Here is a 22,530-nt window from a genome sequence, read left to right on the forward strand (position 1 = left end):
GACTCTGAACCTCCTACAACTCAAGCTGCACATCAGCAAAGGGATAAGCAACTGTGGAGGGTGGGGGACAAACACTAAATGGAAAAGGGAAGAGAATCCCCCAGAGGAAGGGGCCAGGAAGGATGAAAGGGACCTGAAGATGAGCTGGCCACCTTCCCCACAGAGCAGCCTCCCCCAGCTGACCCACCTGCCCTCAGCAGAAGGGCAGAACCAAGAAGGAAGAAAGCAGAAGGCAGCGTGGCTTCTTCAAGCCCCCAAGAGCTTCCACAGCCCTCAGATATCGCTGCTGTGCCAAGAACAGGATCAAAACTAAGATCCTTCAGGCCAGAGAGGTTCCCTCAGAACTTCCTTCAGTCACCTGGTTTGGGCCAGGGCTCTATTTTGTGCAGTGTGTGGCAGGCACTGTGGGAGCCAACTTCTCATAGCACTGTAACTCCACCAGCTGAGATCTCCTTCAAGTGCAGGGGCTCCAGTTTGGTGCTTTCCTTAAGAAGTGCTTTCTGCCTCACGTCTCAAGCAGCAGCTTTTGTTTCCTCCGCTCTCCTTTTTGCGGCTTTCCTGCTGGAATAAGTTGAGTGCTGGGAGCTGAAAAGGCCAGCAGGAAGGGAATCCTCTCGTCAGGGAACAAAGTAAAGCAGTGCTCTGGATTTGGGCCACAAAGAGCTCTCCAAGTGCAGTAAGCACATCCCATGACTTGGAGTTTGATGGCTCTGAGGAACCCCTGCGAGCACTGGGCTGTTCCTACAGCAGAAGTGGGGAGGCTCCTGCATGAGCATGGTCTGGGAGCTGAGATGAGCATGGGCTGCCATGAAGAAATGAAATGGGAGAGGAGATGAGGACGAGGGAGGGATGCACAGGCTTGGCATGGGCTGGTTTGATTTCTCTCACCCTTGTGCACTGCAAGCAGTGGAGCAATGGTGCTCTGGTGCCAGACGGTGATTAGCAGTGTCCAGGGTAGAACTATCAGCACGATAGCCAGGATGTCTCGTCTCTTCGGCATCTCCAAGACTGACTGGACCCACAGCTCCTCATTACCTGACAGTGAAAACCCCAGAGACAGAACAGCAGAGCACATGGAGAACAGAAATAAATGGGCAAGAAGGAACAGGGACAGAGAGAGAGAGAACGCGAGAGAGGGAGAGAGCAGCGAAGGTGACACGGCTCGTGGGTCTTACCAGTGCTTACAACCCACCCATTGCAGAAGCAGGTTTGGAGGGGCCTCGGCTGCTGAGACCAGGAGCAGGAGGGCACTTCTGCAGGGCACTGCTGGAGCTGCCAGCAGGAACTTCAGGGAATCATTTGGAAGGAAACCTGCAACAGAAGAGCAAAGGCGAGTAGGCAGAGAAAAGTACTGGGGAGCTGCTTCACAGAGCTCACAAACCTCCTCAAGAAGAACAAGTCCAGCTGGGGCAGTGAGCAGCAGCAGTGTGTCCCACCCCTCCAGGGAGATGCCTCCTGGGTGTGCAGAGCCTTGCTTTCCTTTGCCTGCGCTTGTCAAGCAAGGCCCTTGCTTCAGCCAAGCGAGAGCTGCTCAGTGCCGCAGTGTCTGAGCCATTCCAGGGGAGAAGCACCTTCACCACAAGGCAGCCAAGCCTCACACCAGGCCGAGGAGAGAGCAGAGACCATCATGACCAAATCACCAACTGACCCATCAGCAAGGGCTGTGACCCTCCAGACCCTGCCCCTCGGCCGGGTGGAGCACTCGGGGGGTGCTGCACCTCTGCTCCTGGGAGCATGGCTCCCCTGCAGCTGCTGATCCCAGGTTCTTCCCATCACTGCTCCTCTCAGCTCAGCCCATCCCACTGGCATTTCAGCCCAGGCTTCCAACAGCCTGTTCAGGTTCATTCCTTCCATCCCAGAGGTGCCGCGGCTGGAGTGTATTAAAGTGCCACAACGGCTTAGTTTGATTCCACACGAGCACATACAAGATTTAAGCAGGCTGTGTTACATCCAAGCAGCTTGGCAGGCAAAGCACAGCACTTAGCAGGGCCACGCAGGGTGGGCAGTTTGCAAACACGGGTAGCAGTTTAGTACCACTGCTCCCATGTGGGGGAACGCATTAGTCGGCTGCTAAGAGGGCTGCAGTGCAAGGGAGAGCCCGGGAATACCACAGTGGGATGCAGGGAAAAAAAACCTGCTCTGGGAAAAGCACTCATCTCCCACTGCTTGGTCAGTCACCACCAGTGACCTGGAAATTTTCAGATCCCCTCCTTAAATCAGAGCGAGCTCCCCGAGTCTGGGCTTATGGATATGATGCTACTTGGCAAAACGTTGTCCCTGAGCTTGCTTTTTCTTGGTTGCATGGAGAAACCCAGGTTCAAATCCCTGCTTAGCCCAAATTGGATGGGTCTGAATTTCCCTTGGCCGTGCCTTGGCCACTGGGCTGTACAGTCAGGCTCTGGTACTGAGCCCAGTGGAAGACTTGCAGTGAAATGGCTCCAAGATCTGACAGGTTGTCCTCCTGAAGGAATATTGATGTTCAAGTTGCTGGACAGAACCTGGCTCTTCCCAATTAGCACTCCAATCACAGAGGTATTAATTTACCATGGAAAACAGGCAGTAAGGAGAACACAGGTTGGGCTTTTGTCCCTAAAAAAAATAAATATCCTTCAACTAAAATTTCAGGTGATTCCATTTTTTCCCCACACATACAAAGCCTGAAACTCATCAAAAATTTCCAGCCAACTCCAACAAACAACCAGTTCCCCACTCAGAGTTCTTTCATTTTTTTTTTCATTGGTGAAAGCAGACCAAAAAAAATAACAGGGAGAAAGGGGAGGAATTATTCCAGCAAACATCAGCCAATCCAGGCTCAACTCAGCCTCCTCCCGTGGGATGGGCTGGATGGAGAATGGTCACCTCTGGGCAAGGGTGCTGCTCTGATTTCCAGCCCTTCAGCACAAGGGAAAACGAGCAGGCTCCAGTGATTTGTGCTCTGGTCTCTCCAGCATCGATTCCTTTTAATTTGCCTCGGAGCATTTGGCAGCTCCCTGGTCAGTCAGCTGTCACTGTGCAGCTCCAGCTGCCAAGGGCCAGCACAGCCCACTCGTGCCCCAGCAGAGAGAGCTGCTGGCTTGGCTGGCAGCAGGGAGCTCCAGGGGACAGGCAATGGTCCCTTCTGTGTCCCCCTGGAGCTGGCTGAGCTCTGCTTGCACCGTGGGCCATTCAGAGCTGCACATGTGAGCCAGCTCAGTGGCTGTGAATAATGTCCTCTGTGCCCAAAAGGGACACCACCCCAGCATGAATCCCAGTTGGACATGGTGGGATGGGCGGAATGTGGAGCCACAGCCCACAGCCTGACCCCCGGTTCTGAGCCACCCCGAGCTGCATCCACATCCATGGAGCACCAGGGACTCTGCCCTGCAGCAAAGGCATCTGCTCACTGCTGCTTCCTGAAGGGATTGCTTTTGTGGATGACCCTGAGGACTGGTCCGGGGTGACAGCAGTTCTCAGGGTAACAAAGCCACGCTCTCCCCTCACTGCCACGTGCTACAGCTGCCAAAGCTGAAATCCTTGTCCTCCCGTGAGCAACACCAGCCTGTGATTTTACACTGCTGGTGAGAGAAATCACAGCTTTGCAGCCCAAGACAGAGGGCTTGCCCTGTACCCCAAAAATCCCTTGCTGCCAGAGCCAAACGATGCTTTTTGTTGGTGTTTATGGCACCAGCCAAAAATCAGACTGGGAGAAACGATGCCCCTCTTCAAGGCCCTGCCCCTGAAGGGAAGGGGGCTCCTCTACTCCCTTTCCCCATCATGATATCATCTTCCATTCCCACTGAAAACATTCAAAACAAAACCTTCTTTGTTCAGATTGTCAGTTTAAGGTTTCTGCTGTCTCCTCCTCCACAGGGAAAAGAAGGAGGAGGAACAAATTTAAACATCCATTTAGAAAATCAAACTCTATTTCCCACTACAGAAAATATACTTTCTATTTTTTTTTTTTCTCCCAGTTTCGAAAAAGCAAGGTAAAGACACAAATCATCAGCTCAAATGCAAGTGATTTTTGGGTTAAAATACCTCTAAAACAAAGGTGTTTTGCACTGTTTGGAAAGAATCAGATGCCACATGGTGAAAGAGAACCCCATCCTCCAGCAGAGGGCAATGGTGTCGAGGCACGACAGTGTGGAAAGGGTACTCATCTAATAAAAAAGCTTTAATAAATCCTGCAGCCACGTGTCAGTAACATGCTGGATTATTAAACACTGAAGATTCTTTTTTTAAATCAACTTAATTGGCATCAGCTCTGACACTTGCCATAGGAAGCACTAATTTGATCTGCAACCTTTATAGTCAGTTTTACCTTCTCTTCCCTCCTTTGGGGCTGCTCAGCCCCAGTGTCATTAATCCTTGGTTTGCCCACATTGAACAGAAGTGATTTAAAAAAACGTTAAACTGATTTGAGTTTGTGTCTATACATGGCACTGGAGTAAAAACATTGTCTAGATGTAAGGCAAACACACTCAGAAAACCCCAAACAAACACAGCAAACAGTTGTGTTCCGAAACAGCCAGGAAATAACAAACAAACACAGCCAAAACCTGCGACAAAAGCTTTACAAAGAAAATAAACACGCACATTTCAGGATACAGAGTATATTCTCACCAGCAGCTTTTCCCTCCGGGCAAAGTATCCCCTAAATCTAAACACAAAAAAGCAAAAGCAACCGGTTCTGATCCTTGCTGAAAAAACGATGCTGGAGCAGCACAAGCCAGACTGGTCCCTTTGCTCTGCCCACCAAAATCCACGGAGCAGCTGGAGCACTGTGACCCAAAAACCCTTCTGGATTCCCATCCAGGCTCAGCCAGGGGAAACTGAGGCACGGGGAGATTTCAGCAATCCCCCAGCACAGCAGACCCTCAGGCCAAGGGGACAGGTTGGACAGGGCTTGGAGCAACCTGGTCTGATGAAAGGTGTCCCATGGCAGGGCTTGGAACTGCATGATCTTTAAGGTCCCTTCCACCCCAAATCCCATTCTGGGATGATGTGGTTCTGTAACCAGGGCTCTGCCAGCTCCAGGTGCTCCACACACCCCCCCTGCTCCTTTCCACGCCAGGGGAAGCCTCTGTCTAAGATTTTGCTGTTTGGCAGGACAGCCTTGTAAAGCACAGGCTAAAAATAAAGGTAGTAATAAAAGCCTCTTGCTCGTTAATTACTCTGCAAGCCATTACTGCCTCAAAACCCCATAACTTTAATGGGGGCTATTATAAGTATAGCAGCAAAACTGTGGAGCTAATTACTGTTTAGTTATTAAGCAGAACGTAGCCAGAACTGAGTAATGAGCACACAGAATGGCTTCTCCTTCGAGGATTTAATCAGGGGTGCTGCCTTCAACTGCAGAGGGGATGAAAGGACAGAGGCTTTGCAGCCAGGACAGAAGGATCTTCCTTGAGCTCCAGCTGAACTGGGCAACACAAAGCTTGAATGCCAATTCAACAGAGGGAGGGAGAATGATCCAGAAATGCTTCAGACCACGATTTGCAATCTTCCAGTGAGAGGAGACCTGGATTCATCCCTGGAGTTAACATTGTGGAGTCAATGCAGCCCAGGTCTGTGAGGGTTTGCATTGTCTCTTCATCCAGCATTTGTTTTCTTTCTTTTTAAAAAAATTTAAATAATTCCTATGGCCAGAATTAGAGAAATCATGCATTCTCCTCTTTTCTTTCTTTAAAAAATTCAGAAATACTGGAAAAGCCTGGTAAGGAAGCTCAGTTTTGGGAGGCTGTTTTTTCACTGAAGGCTTTTGCCCAGCTTCACCTACAAACCACAGCTGTGTCACTGCACTTGCTGTGGGTCACTCCTCGTGTTTTCCAAGCTGTTACAGAAAATGAGACACAGAATTTCCCCAACTTTGCAACAGCTGAGGCAAAACCTGACCTGCTCTCCCCTCCAGCCCTGAGCCCTGAGCCCTGTTGCAACAAATGGGATCAAAACCACAGATTATCTCACAGGAAAAAAAAATAAAAATTAATATTAACCAAGCTTCTCAGAACAACACTTAAATTTTAAAGCAAGCATGAGTAAAGTGGATCAAGGGAGCTCAACACAAGCACAATTAGCTTCTGGAACTTATTGCCACAGGATACTAAGAAGAACAAGAACTTAACAGGATTCGGAAAAGGATTAGTTGTGTATGTGAATAAACTGCATATCCAGAATTAGAATGAACCACCCACTAGTTTGGAAAACACATAAACCCTTGAGTTTCAGAGCTTCAGCCAAATTTTAATAAGCATCAGAAACTTTCTCTTCTCCAGATTAATCTTTCCCTCCCCATGCTAGAAACAGGACAGGAGATGTGATGGCACTGCTCTTATGCTGCTACACTGCCTAGGCCTGAGATTTCACTGCTTCCAACAGCAAGGCACATCTTCTGGTAAAGCTTTAAAAGATCTGATTCCTTGTCCTAAATGTATTTGCCTTCCTGTACACTGCAATCATCACCACAGTGCCCAAGTGCTGCCAAGGATTTCTCCAAGATCCTCGGCTACAGGCACTGCACTTCCTTTCTTTGTTGCTCCAAAGACACGCAGGGGTCTTTTCCAAGGATGGAATCCTTTTATTAAGTGATTTTGGAAAGGGCTGAACCTGGGCTTTGCAATCTTACTGTGCTAAACAAAGCAGAAAGACAAAATGTGCTTGGCAATAGAGGCTGATGTGGATCCTTCATGTCTGAGAGAGTCTGACCAGGGAATGCAGCTCTGCCCCTTCTGCTTCCAGAAGGTGCCCTGGTCTGTCAGTCTGGATTGGCAGGACTCTCTCCAGCCAGGAAAGCTGTGGGTTGACTCAGGTCTTAGATGAGAAAGCATCTACAACACCCAACCCTTCTTGATAAACGGCTGCACTTCACACATGGTTTTTAAAAAGCATCTCTATCAAGATGAAAAGCTGTTTGACTTACAGCCCACTTCCAAAATAGAAAGACAACTGGGAGTTGTTTTTCTTAGAGAGAAGCTGGTGGATTTTAGGGTTGCTTGTGGGTGAATGCTGAACGAGGGCTGGGAAAAGAGTGCTCCAACAATTAGCTCATCCAGTCTCCTTAGCCGGTGACACAGCGGTACCTTGAGTTGTCCCCTCTGCTCGGCTCAGCTCACATCAGCATTGCCAGGATCACTCACTCACATTCCCAGGCTCTCTCTTTCCACCTCTGTGGGCTGCACTGCACAGAGGGTGTTTTGTGCACCGCTGACTTCCACGGGCTTGAAAAAGTGACACTAACAAAGGATGACCCAATTTCAACCTGATTGGACTGAATTCCGCAGCTCCATAATGGGCTTTGCATATGCTTTGTCCAAAGGCTTTGAAGGCACGTGCTGCCATGTGATAACCTCACATAAGAGGTCGTAACGAGCAAGCCCAGCTTTTCCAAAGGACCAAACCTCCCCTGTCCCACCAGCAGGTCAGCAAGCAGCACTGTTTTAGGATCTGCAAGGCTGAACTGTGGAGCCAAGCATGCCAAGCTAACACCAGGCCCCCCCGTAGGCTTTTCCTTCTCTCTCTAGCCAAGGAACAAGTCAAACAAGTACAACAGAGCAGGGTGATGAAAGAAGGGACATGGCTGTGGAAGACAGACTGTGATGCTCACTAATGCTGCAGCAAGGATTACACCACCACTTCACAGCTTTTGGTGGTGGCTGAGAGAAGCCCCAGGCTTTTATACGCTCTCTGAATTAAGGGTGAAGGATTCTGTGGGTGCATCTGGAGCCCTGGGCTGGTGGGATACACCAGGAGCTGCCTCCCCTCACAGTGGCACCTGGGAAAGTTCACAAATATGACCATCAAACATGAAGAGCTGTGTGTGCCCAGCAAGCCCTAATTATCTCCCAGTTCCCAGTGTTCCCAATTCCAGAGCTGGAGATGAGGCTGCTCTCCTCCCACACACTGTTGTCTCTTGACATGAGGCTGGGGAAGCACAGCAGGGCAGGGCACAGACCTTTCAGCATCACCCACCCTCTACCTGCCATCAGCGCTTACTTTTAATTACTGAGCTCTTCCCTACCCCTGGAAGGAAATAAATCCTGCTCTATTTAAAAAGAGTTATTAATAACCTGATTCTAACACATAAAAGAAAGGGGAGAAAAGAAGCCTTGCAGAGCTATGAGCAAGCTCGCCCTCTCCCACCACAGCAAGCTACCACTGGGCTCTCTAAACACCTTAAAAGGGGATGGATTTAGTTTTCAAAAGCATGATTTCTCTTCTTTTGCAATAGCAAACACTGAGTATCTTAAAGGTGTTTTCTTTGAAGGCTGCGGAGAAAAACCACGCAGGCATCCAAATTCTCCATTGCTCCTGAAAACAAAAGCTGCTGCTGGCACAGGTCCCTGAAGAGAGTGCTGAAGGATGAACTGCTCTGCAGGAGCTGCTGTCAGAGCTGCTGGACAGTGTGTACATGCCCAGGTTATGAGGTGCTCTGGCCAGGCAGCCAAGAGCATTCCATGGGAGAATTCGTGGGAGTGCAGCGATGCCGCTCCTGCTCCGAGCGCTCCTGGCACGCTGCGAATTCCTCCCCTCAGCTCCTCCCCGCTCCTGCCGACGCCACTTCCAGCACGTGCTGCTCACCAGGCAGCTGAGGAAGCCTGGAACGAGTTGCTTTGTATTTCAGAGGCGCTCAGAGCAGCCACGCAGGCAATTGGAGCTGAGGAGCTCCTGGGCTATAAATTCACATATAAATTTCCGCCTTGTTGCAAAGCACCTTTTGCGCTGCAGACGAGCCAGGCAGGGCCAGGGCTCCAGGGTTAACTGGAGCAGCCTGATCCAGGGGCCTCGTGGCCTCGTTAGCTGCTGCCCAGGCAACAAACCCTCCAGCCTCACGGCACACCCCAGCGCTGCAGGAATGGATTGATGTCACAGCAGCGGCGCCATTCCCTGAGTCACAGGAGTATTTCCTGCAGGTTCTCTCTCCCTGTGGCTTCGTGGGACACATCCAGCAAAGCTGCAGCACTCAGGGCTCTTGGCTCCCTGCTTAGCAGTTGTTCAAGAAATCAGCCACAGCCACTACATCAACCTACAGGGAAAATTCCCAGCTCCCATCCCTGTTAAAACAGCTTTTTTCAAAGGGATGAGGCTCAAATCCTGATCCCTGCTCAGCGCTGGGTGGTCAAACAGGGCACAGAGAGCCTGATAGCCAGTGACCTCTGCAAAAGTCACTAATGGGACCGAGGAATTAACATTGATTCTTCGATGCTCTAGCGTGGAAGGGGAAGTGGGAGGGATCTGGGATGATTAAGCAGATGCCCAACTGTAATTCAGCGGTTCCAACACAATCAATCCCTGCTCGCAGTCCATTAGCGCAGCCACAAACCTCCACAACCTTCTTGGGAACAGGAAGGTCATTTTGAAACGGTCTCCCCTTGATTTCTGGTCCCTTCCCAGATTTTGGCAGGGTGTCCTGACCCTGCTGTGCCTGCTCAAAGGGAGCACACAGGGCTCTCATCCTTCTTCCCTCACCTCTCAGTGAACACAGAGGCTTTTGCCTGCCTGGGAACCTTTGACATGTCAGGATAACAGGGCCTGAGAGGCATTTGGCAGGGAACCATTTCTTTTCTTCTGCTAGCCTAAAACCCCCATATGCCAATCCAATAAACCCAGAGCTGTTCCAGCATTGCCCAAGGAAATGGGATTTGGCTCTTAGTGGGAAAGGCACGGGCTAAATGCACTCGTTTGTCCAGCTTCCAATCCAAGCCTGGTTCCGACTCTGGCTTCCCTGTGGCTAAATTATTTTGGCTCACCTGCACCTCAGCTTGCTCTGGAGGTGAGATGGAAATAGCTGCCTGCTTCTGGCCAGGAATCACAAGGCTCAAGTAGCTCACAGGTTAAATACAGCAGTGGCACAGGCACTGATGCCCGAGGTGCTGGCAAAGCACAACTCACATCCCACAGCCCAGACTGAGTGCCTGGGGAAGGTCATTTCTCCTAATTTTAGAATCACCTAAGGGCCAAACCCATCCCAGATCTTCTGAATAAGGAATGGAGAAGCCAAAAAAGCTGGAGGCAGAATGAAGCCAATGGTTTCACCGCCCAGCTCAAAAGAGCAGTGGACACGAGGTCTCACACAGGACGACAGGCACCCACAGGTTCCCCTTCAGCACCACTCCCCAGCCCCTGCCCTTCCCAAGACCATCCTCAGCACTTGGAAAAGCTTGACCTGCCTGGCCAAACCAGCTGGGACATAGGAATATGCTCCCTGTGATCTGCAAGGTGTCTCAGCACCAGGGAACTCTGATCTCCAAGTGAGAGCACACACACACGTCATCAGGCACAGACAGAGCAGCAGATGTGCCTGAGGGACACACAGACTCCCTTGCAGGGTTTTACCTGCCAGGTGAGGTGCAAGACAAGCCCTTGGGGAGCTGGGAGAAACTGGAGGGTTTGGTAATAGCTGCTCTAAGAATATTGTAATCACGCAGCAATTATGATGCATCTCAAATCAACCAGGCAAATTACCTCGTTATTATTATGACTGTCACCAACCTTGCATGGCAGAGAGGGAGAGCAGGCCATCCCTAGCCCAAGGAGGGAGCAGGGGTAGGAGAGCATCACCAGAGCTTCAGCACAGACCCACCACACTCCCTGCAGGCCTGTCCAACCCACACACTGGCAGCCTGGCAGCTTCCTCGAGTGACTGGGGCCACATCTGCACTTCCCTTGGCTGTATCTCAAGGTACAACACTTAATTAGTCAGGTTGATTTTACCTTTTTTTTTTTTTTTTTTTTAATTTAACAGATATCTTGAAGCACAAGAGCAGCCCTTGTGATTTGATTGGAGCTGTCAGTCTTTCAAATGTCATTCCTGGAGATGACTAATCTTCAAAAACATGAGTTACTAAACTCATTGACTCAACTGACAAGGAGCCAGAAGAGAAAGGATGGTTGAGACAGAGAGGGAGGAACCAGTGGGGCCTGGACTCCAAGTGTTGCATGTGGCCCTAAAGCCTTTCTGCAGCTCGAGGGACTGGGGCTTTGTGAGAAATGCAGAATGCAGGCTGTGAAAGGGGGGCTGTGGCACATCAGCGAGGACATCTCAGCACACCTGGTCCTCCCAGTCACTGTTTATGGAGTTTATGGTTCTCCTGAGCCCAGCTCCTGACAATAAACCCAGCATCATCCTCACAGTGCCATGGACAGTTACTCCTCCACAATGGGAAGAAATAAGCTTTATTTATAGGAAGGCACCTTTTGTTGCCCTTTTCCCTTCTTCCTGAGGCTGCTCTGCCGGGCTCAAGGCAGAGATGGTACCTCTACCTCCAGGATCCAGCCAGCTCCACCTTGCTGCCAAGGGATTCATCTCAGAGTAATTTTATTCAGCGTTATGCCTGCCAGGCCCCTTCTCCATGCTCTTCTCTGAACGCTGGCTGCTTGCACTGGGGAGAATAAAGTAACTAATAACTTAAAGTAACTAACTCTGAGGCAGATGAGACTTCAAACTGAGCCACCCCAGAGCGAGCTGAGCTCTCATCACATTGCTTCTTAGTCCTGGCCCCCATCCTGACCACTCACATTTCAACCCATCTTTTCAACGCTCCTCATTTTAGCACTCACGATTTCAAACATCCCCCCACACACCCCGGTAAAAAATCACGCCAGAAATGACAGTCCTCGAACCGAGAAACAGAAACAGAGGCTTCCAAAGCCTCCCAGAAGGTCATTCCAGGAGCTGCACGCTCCGGGAAGATGAATATGTTGGAGTCACGCCTCGTGAATGTGCCGCTATTGTAAGAAAGACACTGGAGGAATTATTCATTAGCAGCGACTTCTGTAGCTGTAATCTCCATAACCAGCTGCCAGTGGATCACAGCCCGGCTGAACAAACCTTTGAATGTCCCTACAAGCCCACATCACACAGCCAAAGCAGCCTCTCCTGGAGCTCTGCATCCCTGCAGCTTCCGAGGAGCTGAGGGTGGCAGGAGGGAACGTTCCTGCAGCTCCCCGGGGCTGGAGGGAGCCGGCAGACAGAGAGTGCCATAAACTGGCTGGCAGCCTTTCAAGGGTGGCAGGCTTGTGCCAGATTAGACTCCTCTCTCCCAAATTAGAAGCAAAACGTGCCACTAGAAAGTCAGGTGAAAGCTGTCTCTCAAGGAAGCAAGAGGCTGCCTCTCGGTGCATCTGAGAGCATCCTGCTGATCTGAGCACTGCCAGTGCCTCCCCCCCCTCCCAAAAAAAAAGCCCCAGCTCTCAGGGTGCAGCCTCTTTGTGCTGCCCCAAACCTGCCCACGTGCCCTGGCAGACACAGGTTGCTGACCCCCACCGTAAACTGTGCCGGGATTTAATCCCAGCACCATTCTCCCCACATTCCCACAGTCACAGGAAGCCCCTCATGGAAGCAGAGAAGTGGCATCATTACAAATATTAACCTTCCTGAGGCCTGAGCTGGGCAGTACTGTAGTATATATAATATACTTCCATATATACTTCTATACTCCTACTGATCACAGGAGACATGAAAAGACCAAACAGGCACCCCCTCTGCCTCAGTCGTGGAGATTTACATCCAAACACCATCCCTGCCAGTCCTCCAGCACCCAGCAAGCTCCCAGTTCAGACCAGGACTGCCTTACTCCTTCTGTCTCATCCCCTCCTTCAGAGACCCAGCCCACTCTCAGATCTGCCTCTCAGCATCCATCATGTGCATCTATTATTCAGGAGAAATATCAAGTTATTCATGAGCCAAAATAGGCTCCCGGTACTGCACCAGGCTCTGACAGAATTCCTCCTGCAAGTTGCTCTTTTCCCAGCCTGGACTCAAAGGAAAGGAGAGCAGATCTGCCCTGGCCTGGATCCCTCTGGAGGCATTTACAGCTTTGTTCTGGCGAGGGACAGGAGTTAACAACCCTGTCAGGCCTCTCCCTCATCATCTGCTTAATGTACCTCGTTAATGGCCACGGCACAGGAGCACTCACCTCCTGCACACTCCACAAACTCCAACCTTCCCCTTGGGCTCGTGCTTGCAGCTCCCCACAAGGACGGGGGGACGGCGGGGCAAGGAGGGCACGGGCAGTGCCATGGTGCCCACGGGAGGACAGTGACATTGAACACCATGCCAGAGGCCCCAGCAGAGTTGTTCACACCCCAGGGAGGCATCTAGCCCCAGCAGGAATGCCAGGGTCACATACACACACACACCAGCACAAGTTCTGCTTCCCCTCCGTTGAATGAATCCCAACGTGGCAGTGAGGACTGTTCGGGGCAGCGATCGCTGCTCTGGGTTTGGGGTGGCTCCTGTGCCCAGTGAAACAGTGGGAAGGATTTCTCTCAGCATTGCCCCTCATCTACACACACAGAAAATCCCTCCAGAAGTGCTGCCCCTGTGCTGGTGACAAGCACTGGCTGGGCATGCACGACAGGAGGAGGGAACACGCCAAGCTCAGCGAGTCTCTTATTGCACTGACAGCACCCACAGCCCTTCCACAAGTGAGCAAAGCACATCAGTGCACGCCCCAAAAAAGGCCCAAAATCCTGCACTGGAGCACTCAAAAGTGGAACAATGCTCTGATGTGCTTCTCCTGTGCAAGGATGGGCTGAAGGCCTCGGGACAGTGGTCCTACAGCACTGATTCCTCCCACAGGACTGTTGGGTAGCAGGATGTTTGTGTGGTGGACGTGAGCTGAAGGTGGGAAAAGCTCACTCAGAGTGAGCAGAAGCATTTCAGGGTGATGAGTGTCCCAGCACAGCTCCAGGTTTACTCTGTGTCACAGTCTGTGGGATTCAAATGGAACAATCATAAAAGACCATCTAGTTTAGTCCCACGTGGCCAGAGCAGGGTCACTCCCCAGCATTTGCTGGGTCTTGCTCACTCCCTGAGAAGCCTCCTCTGTGAAGATAAATTCCTTCTTTAGCTGTAGAAGCTGCTCAACAGGAGGAACACACAAAGGATGAAACCTAAAAGGAGTTCAGCCAGAACACTTCAGCACCAAGGTGGAATTTACAGCCAAGTCCAGGGGGAGGTGACCCAGACACCCAACCCACTGCCACACTTGCTGAGCACCTCCCCACACACAACCACAGCAGCACACAAGGGCACCTCAGCCTTGCTTTGTGCCACCAGGACAAGAGTTTGGGCTTATAAAACTACAACTTACCCCAGGTGGGATCCCCGCCCTACTGGTGGCGACAGGAGCGATGGGTTTTATCCACTGAGAGCTGGAGTGGGCCCCAAATCACACTGGCATTATGTTATGATAATGCTGGAAGCATTATAAATGCTCTGTGTGCCAGACAAATCCTGGAGCAGGCTTCCAAATCCCCTCAAAATCCCCACTTGCATCTCTACATCCATCCATTCATGAAATCCAGAGCAGAGCCTCTGCATCCATCCTCTTGCTCCTGGTCTCCTTCCAGCTGAATGGAAGGTGAGGCAAACTCAAGGTATTTTTTCTGGATTAATCTTTTTTTTTTCTTTGCCTTTCAGGTGCCAAACCTGCAGAGGAACCTACAGAATGATGTCCAGGAGGGCCACTGAGACAAATCCCATGGCCCTTTCTCCTGTCAGAAGGTGAGATGTGTCTCATTATCCACGAGCTCTGGCCACCCAACCCTGCTCCCTGCAGGGCCACAGGTGGAGGCAGATCCTCACAGCAGTTTGCCTCCTCTATTCCTTTTGCAGTCAACAAGGGAGAGTTTATTTGGCCTGTTTTACAGGAATGCCTTTGGATGAGATGAGCTGCAGCCTGGAAATACCTATTTTTCTTTACTACACAGTAACAGAACACTTAAGCAAAGGGTTTCCCACCTTTTGGGGGTAAGCAGACTTCTCTCTCTGAGCCACAGCTTTCAATTCCCTCTCCACTGCTCTTAAGGAACAGCACAAAAAGCCTCCTACAGCCTCACAGAGAAGCTTAGCTCTTGTCCTGGCTTTAGGAAAACAGCTCAGATCCAGGCAGGAGGGGGATCTTGAGCATTTCCTATTTATTCTGCTGTCACTGCCAGGCATATCACATGGTCTTCCCCATGGATGGGAGGGCTGGAGGGATTTCTGAGGGACCATTGCAGCTGGGAAACTGCTTAAAGGCTCTGTACTTAAAGGTTCCTGGGCAGGACCAGACACAGAGTGAGTGTGGAACACACCCTTCTGTGGCCAGGATGGAAAACACAGCTGTGCAAAGCTACCTGGGCAAGCTCCAAGCCCAGCACAGGTACCCACAAGGTGTCCTCCTGCACAGGAATCATTTTATGAGCCTGTCAATGACCAGCCTTGGAAAGTGCCAGTGGGGAAAACCAACACACCCACAGAGGGAGAGGGACAAGAACAGGAGGAGGGCTAAACTGGCTCAATCTGTGGGCCAAAGCACTGTGAGAGAGACCAGGATCTGCTCCCTAGCACTGGGAATTGTTCTCAGTTCTCTCCCCAAGCTCTCAGTCCCCTGGAGGTGTGGAGTTCCCATTAAAGCTGGAGGAGGATATATTCCACAGTGACTAATGTGCTGTGTGTGTTAGAGCACTTGGGGGTGGTCCTCGTGTCTACATCAGGATATGGAGATTAATTGGGAGCCACACCCTGTGATCTCTGCTCAGCAAAGCCCCCATGAGCTTCTGGAGGTGAGTCCAGCCCTGGTGCCAACTTGCCAACCCAAACACAGACAGCTGGGGATCCAGGGAGAATCCACCCTCGCTCTTCAGACCTGGTGCTCGGCAGAGCTCACTTCTGCTGCCACCAGAGAAGCAAAACACTGGCAGGTAACTGATTCAGGATCCCCACAAGCATAAAACCCAACATATTACAGAGCAGAATAACCCATGAAACAGCCAGTGCAGGGACCCTTGCAGTGACTTTGCTTCCAGAAGGGGCTTTGCCTTTGGGTGGGTTGAAGCCACACCACGTGCACCTCCATCCAAACCAGGCTTACAGCTACAGCCCACCTAACTTTGCAAGGCCACTGCATGCCATGGAGGGCTGCAGGAAGAGTGCAGGGTGAGAAAGCCACAGAGAAAGATGCTGAGCAAGGCCTGCTGTGTCCCCAGAAGTCAGGGATCCTGCTGAGAAGCAGCCCTGGAAGCCAGGCAGCCTCTGGCACTGCTCGTCCCTGCATGATAAAACGCACAGCAGTGCAAGAAAGGACCATGTCCTGTCCTCCTCTGGATTCAAAATCTGCCCACTGGGTTTTGTTTGAAGGAGGAGAAAAAATGCTTTTGCACAACTTTTGGGATTTTTTTTTTTTTTTAATCCAGTAGAAATAGAACAAGGGCAGGAGAGAGCAAAAGCATGGCAAAAGGCAAGTCTGCAAAAAAAAAAGCAGTAAAATTGAATTTTGCCCTGGTGTCCCTTCAAAGACAGTTCTTTTCATCTCCCAAAGCTTCTGCTGTGGCAACAGGAGGGTGCTGGAAAAGATGAAAAGGGCAGATGCTTTTTTTTTGTTTGTTTGTTTCTTTCAGAAAGCATTATTTTGACGTGGAGCAGCCAGCTTTGCACCTGGGCTCGCACTTTGGGACTGGAAGGTTTCCTGGAGGGCTTAGACCAGATCTCCCAGCTACAGCAGTGGTTTGCCAGGAGGGTCTCCTCCTTCTCCCCCTTGCTGACATATTTATGTGGAAAGAGCCCTTTAGGGATTCCCTCTGGCTTTTCTGTCCTGGGGAATCCAAATGACACAAAACTTGAATCCCCTTTTCTGCACCTTCCTCAGATCAGCCTGGTTTGGAGGGACCCTCTGTTGACTCCAAGAGGGCTCTGCCAGAGACTCCAGTAGTGTTTCCCTAGGAATGGCTTGAAGGGTGGGATTTATAACTCAGCTGTAGGAATGGGAAAGTACTCAGAGCCAACATCACCGATTTCATGTTTCTTCCTCTGTCTTTCCCACACCCATAAATGCTCAACCAGGAAAATAAAAGGTTTGGTCAGCTACCTCCCCATTCTGGTAGCAGCCACTGTCCTGCTGGCTTTAGCCTTTTCCAAAGCTCTCGGTCCCTATCACAGAATTCACCCTGCTGGGAGAAATATCCTTCTTTTTCACTGAGTATTCGGATCCTTCACCAGAACATCTATATTCCTTAGTGCTTTGAGGCTGACACAAGAAAACAGAGTTGGGTGCCACACACAGAAAGAAAGAAGATGTTTCACCCTCTTTTCCAGAGTTGCCTCCATTTTCCCCACACCTTTTCAACCCCACCTCTGTCAGGTAAGCCAAGAAGTCCCAACCACTGCAACCTCCCAGGCAAGTCTTGCAGAACTGAGTTCCAGACAGGTCAATTCATTCACTGAGGCAGATGTTCAGGGACACCAACAATTCAGCCAAGGATGTACAGACCTATGGAGCAGATTCCAGAGTCTCTGCCAGCCCATAACATAGGACCACGAGCTCCTTAAATGTTCCTACAAGCTCTTACAGCAATTGTCTGCACACTGGGGCTGGTGACTTTCTGCACTGTGTGCACACAAGTGGGGAATTCTGTGACATGTCGTTATCTAATTTTAAAGCAAAGGCTTCCTAAGACCCATCAAGAAGTCCCTGAAGGCAAGGGGAGGGAGGAGGGATGTGACAGATAGCACAGAACAAATGGATGTTGCAGCAGCAAGATCCTGCCAAAGATAGTGAGGGATGGTCAGCCAAGACCTCTGCTTGCTGGGAATAACTGGATATGGGCTCCACAACTGTAAACATCAGGATCTCCTCGGTGCTTTCCCAAACACCTGGGCTAAGCCACCTCCCAACACTATTTGGAGTTGTGCTTCCTGGTCTGACCGAGAGGAATTTGGACTTTCATGGTCAGAGACCCAGGAACAGAGTCAGAGAGAGGCCCAGCAGGGAACAGGAAAGCACCATTTGTGGGCAGCTTCATTGATCACCACGGACTTGCTCCCCCATAGTCACTATTTTTCGTCCCCACCCACTCCCACAACATAACACGGCACAGAGATCACTCTGGCATTGCTCAGCCATCTCCTATTCCTCCAAAAGATAGCACTTGGACAGCTTCTCCCTTTAGGCAGCCTCAAAGTTGGCTCTCACCACTGCTGGCACGAATGAAAGGGATTTCAGTTCCCCCTCCTCCTAAATCCCATCCCTTTCTGCCGCGAAGAAAAGGCAGAGGATGACCGAGGGAAGGGAAAAGCAACTCTCACCTCCCTCCCCTCCTTCTGCACGGATGCGCTGCCAGTCTCGAAGGGTGGCAGGGCCATCGGGGTGCCCGGGCAGCTTCCCGAGAGGAGCCCCGGGGCAGGGGCAGGGCTGGGAGGGCAAGGCTGGGAGCACAGAGCTCCTGGAGGTGAGACACGGGCATATTCCCATCACCCCGCCAGCCCTCCATCCCCAGGGAAAGCAGCTTGGTGTCCCCAGCCCCAAAAAGGGGGGACAAAGTGACCCCCAGCACTGCAGCCCCAGGGACCCGTTCTGCGTTCTTTAAATACACGGGGAAGGGTGGAAAAATCGCTTGGGGTTCTCTCCTGCTGCCTCCCACTCCCTCCCGCTGCATCCACACATCCACACACCCAGCCCTGTGCATAAAGCATCCCTGTCCTGCTCGGCTCAGCCATGCAACGCCTGCAAGAGGCAAGAGTTACCTTATTCCCACAGCCTGAGCCGCCTTCTCTCTCCATCGTGGCTGGGAAGCTGCTCCCATTCATGCTTTAATCCCTGGGAACAGAGGCACGATTCAAAGCGGCTGCTCACCCATCGGAGTGGGCTCCCGCGGCAACCTCCTCCTCCTCCTTCTCTCCTCCCTTTTTCGTCGTTTGTTGGGTCCGATTTTGTGGCTTGTTGGTTTTTTGGCTGGTTGTTGCTTGGTTGGTTTTTTTAAAAAATGTATTCTTTCTTAATCCAGGCAGCAACCGAGACGCTCCTTCATCGCCTCTCTGCCTCCCCGTTTCACTCGCACAGAAACAGCCTTGGAGAGCTCCTTCCTCCTCCTCCTCCTCCTCCTCTGCCTCCGTGGACCTCTGGCTCCCAGGTCTGCCTTCTGCAGCGTGGCGTTGAGGGAAAGAAAGAGAGTGAGAGAGGGAGGGAGCGGGCAAACAGGGAGGAGGAGAGGAGGAGGAGGAGGAAGAGGCCAACGGGATGCGGGAGGAAGGAGCCGGAGCGTGGCTGGCTGCTTTGTATCCAGAGCGCTGCCGACAGCCTCCCCCTGCCAGAGGAGGACCCGCTAATGGTCTGTACCAATTTATTCCACTTAGGCAGGGGCACTTCTCCCTGCGACAGGAGGAAAAGCCGGGGAAGGCTCCGAGATGGCCCCTTAAGGATTTGGTTCCTGCTCTCCTCACTCCACGGCATCACCCACCGAGTTCGCAGCCACAGGCTCGGGGAGCTGCTCTGCCGGCTCGGCAGGCAGGAAGCGTGAGGATGGGAAGGGCTGGATGCGAGGGAAGGGTCTGGCTGACGAGGAGGCTCAGCACCTCTCGGAGGAAGCAGTGACCCTGTGCTGGGGGGCAAGGAAGGCTCCCCCCTCCTGCCCCCAAGGGCGGCAGACAGAGCTCTGCTCCACTTTCGGCACACACACACTTCAGCAGAGCACCCTCCACTCCTCTCTGTCCGTGCCCAGGCTGATGGCTCCCAGCTGAGCCCACCTGGGCTTTGGAAGCAGTGGGGAACACTCTTCACATCTCATCCAGCTCCTCTTTTATCGAGCACCACGTCTTTCCATGGCCCCGCTCAGCCACCCCCCACCCAAAGAACAAGGTACCCCCATATTCACCTTGGCAGCTGGCCCAGGTCCCTGGCACCTGGCAAAGGGCATGAGGAACATGATTTCCCATTGGGAAGGAGGTCCTGGATGTGACTAGGGCTGACCACAATCTGAGGGCAACTGCACCAAGCCCAGCAGGCACACAGGATGCTCATGTGAGCTCTAACCATGCAGCAGGACCCAGGGGATGCTCCCTGCCTCTACAGGGACAATTTGGAGGATGCAGGGCTTGAAGGGGCAGAGTAAAGGTTTTATCTCCTGCTCCTGCCCTTTAACAGCTAACCCAGGCAGGGCTGACTCATGCTCAGCAGCAGATTTCTCTGAGATGGCTGAACACCACATCTCTTAAATGCCACATGCACAGCTGGACAGTTTAACATGAGCCTAAAGTCACTGCTGAGCTGGGGGGTGAGTCCCCTTTTACCTGTCCTGAACTGCTGCCTGCTCACCTGCTCCCAATCACCTCAACCCCCCCCATGGACCACCATCTCCTCCTGGCTATGTGTTCCACACTGGACATGCACAGATCCACAGCTACTCCCTTGGTACTCCCTCTCTGTAAGGTTACAGTGCCATGGTAACCTGTAGGTATAGACAGGTTTACTTATGCTTTACTAAAAAAAAAAAAAAAAAAGAAAGAACAAAGGAAAAAAATACAACATTCCAGTTACTGTGCAAAGCTTCAGTAGTCAGAGAGCTGAGGTCCAGGGTGTGGAGCAACCTCAGGGATCTTCATCAGGGATTCCCAGCATTTTCGCTGGACTTGTTTGAACCTACAACGTTCAGACCCCAGTTTTAACTTGTGCGTCTCAAGGGGCACCTGGGAGCAGAGATTTCTGCTGGTTGGAGGTCAAAACATCACCCCTAAAGCAGCAGCCATCGAGCCACACTGACAGATCCCAACTGCATCATCTCAGGGACAGGGACAGTGGTTCCCATAATCTTTCCTTCTCAAGTGGGGTGAGCTGGAGGACTCCCCACCACTGTCTCAGGTGGGAATGAGCTTTGCTGAGCCCAGAACCAGGGATTTGATGCCTCCAGGCCAGCGGTGAAGGACTGTCCACAGTGATGCTTGAAGGAAGGACCTTTATAACAGCCTCTCCCCACAAGCTGCACTTCCCTGTGGATGAACAAGGATGAGCAAGGGCTGCCAATCCAGAACCTTTCATGCACAGCCAGGTGAGCTTCTGCTCAGCCACCTCCTCTGCAAAACATGGCAGTTCTTGCGATCAAAGGGAACGTGGCCTTTTTTCGTCCTTGGTCTCATTTTCTGCAAGGTACCAAGGGAGAGATCAGCTCCAAAGACTACTTGCCTGGGAATTTTGTGCCAATTCAGCTAGCACTAAGGGTTTCACTGAGCTCTGTGTCTATTAAAAATGCATAATGTCCACTTATATCAAAAGGATAGATTCAGACCCAGCGCTTTTCCAGCGTGTCCCAGCTGCTGTTATGGCATTCAGGAGATGGATAGGAAGGAGCTGTCCCTTGAGGCCCATATCAGGAATAAGAAAAGGGCACATCCATTGACTATTTCAGGGCTGGCTGTGACAGGGGAAAATAAGGGAGAAAAGACATAAAAATGCTCCTGCCACAAAGCCTAAACACATAAATATTCAGGGAGGAGGGAAAGATGTGCTTGCACCTGAGATTTATAAAAATTATGGGTGAGCAGTAACATTTCAGGCTAAGCCCTGCATCTGTGTCTCCAAAGGCTCACAAAGAGGGAAGGCATTGGGATGAGTGTCAAGGGAGCTCAGGAGGGACACAGACACACACACAGAGAGGCACTGCTGCCTCCCTCCTCTGCCCCCTCCCCCCCGGCTGAAAATTACAGTCTGACGCACTCAGAGCTGCTTTTTGTGATCAGAGCAGCAGAACAACCGTGCACAGACACTGCTCTGACATTTTCCAAGGTTGTCCCTCTTGAACCTTAACATATCGACTTGCCTGCACGCTGGATGGGAGCGTGAAACATTCCCCAGAGCCGAATTCCAGGGAGGGGGCAAGCGTGCCAGCAAAGAGGGGTATGGGAGGAAAGGCTCGGCCCTCCCGCAGGATCTCGGGATAAAGGGGGAAGGATGCTGTTTGCCTGGATCCACGGAGCTGCACGGAGGATGGGAATCTGAAACAAGCAGCATCGCTGTTGACAGCAGTGTGTATAAACAGAGCAGCACTTCCCTGCTCCCTCCCCCTTCTTATTATAGCACAAAACACCCCGAGTAAAATACATACCCACAACAATCCACTATAAAAGGAAAACAAAGCCCGGAGCGTGTGCACGCACACACGAACACAGAGACACCCTCCTGGAGAGCACAGCATAGATCCAATACCTTAAATGTCTTTTTTTTTTTTTTAATATTAACGCTGTGCTCCCGGCTGGGTTTATGTAAGGTTTGTACCCGCGGGGCTGCGGGCACATGAAAACCTAAACTGGGCGCTCCCAGCCTGACCCGCTCCGCCTGCCCCGGCCTGACCCCGCTCATTCTCCCCCTCCCCGGCTCCACGGCAGCAGCAGAGCCGGGGCAAGGCACACTCCCACCAGGCATTTTTCCCGGGAGGAAGCAGAGCTGCAGCTCCCTTTTTCCCCCCTCTTCCCGGCGCTTGCCATCTGGCTCTGTCAGGAGGCTCCTGCTGCAGCCAGGCACACACACACGAGCGGATGGATGCGTCTCTCCGGATCAACAGCCACTTCATTAGCCGGGGCTGTGCGGGGCAGAGGGAGGAGCACGAGGGCAAATCCTCGGCAAATAGCAGGATCCGTTTCACACAAACACGGTGCTGGGCTGCTGGGAGCAGCCCCGGGGCTGCCGAGATCCACGTTTCCATCTAACCTGGCTGTCAGCCCCTCCTGCTGCCCCAGTCGCAGCTCCACCAGCTCTTCCAGCGCTGTCTTGTTTTCCAGCCTCAGGCAGCCAGAGCGTGGGA

The 22,530-nt window shown here is 51.7% G+C and overlaps 1 protein-coding gene across 9 annotated transcripts in view; it reads right to left on the reverse strand.

Moving 5' to 3' along the window:
• B3GAT1 (beta-1,3-glucuronyltransferase 1) overlaps positions 1 to 22,530 on the reverse strand; it is a 44,979-nt gene that overhangs the window by 13,891 nt on the left and 8,558 nt on the right. For 2 of the 9 annotated variants that reach the window (XM_050323116.1, XM_050323117.1), the window contains exons 2-3: positions 1,193 to 1,311; positions 889 to 1,035 (exon numbers count right to left, since the gene is read on the reverse strand). In XM_050323116.1, the coding sequence (XP_050179073.1) occupies positions 889 to 1,035; positions 1,193 to 1,196 (151 nt within the window). In that variant the 5' untranslated portion in view covers positions 1,197 to 1,311. Of the gene's footprint in view, positions 1 to 888; positions 1,036 to 1,175; positions 1,312 to 4,575; positions 4,595 to 18,484; positions 19,153 to 22,530 lie in introns of those variants that run through there. The other 7 variants (XM_050323119.1, XM_050323115.1, XM_050323114.1 and 4 more) reach the window with 7 other exon arrangements.

This window comes from Myiozetetes cayanensis, unplaced genomic scaffold, assembly GCF_022539395.1.
Source record: "Myiozetetes cayanensis isolate MyiCay16 unplaced genomic scaffold, myiCay2020 scf29, whole genome shotgun sequence".
NCBI classification, from domain to species: Eukaryota; Metazoa; Chordata; class Aves; order Passeriformes; family Tyrannidae; genus Myiozetetes; species Myiozetetes cayanensis.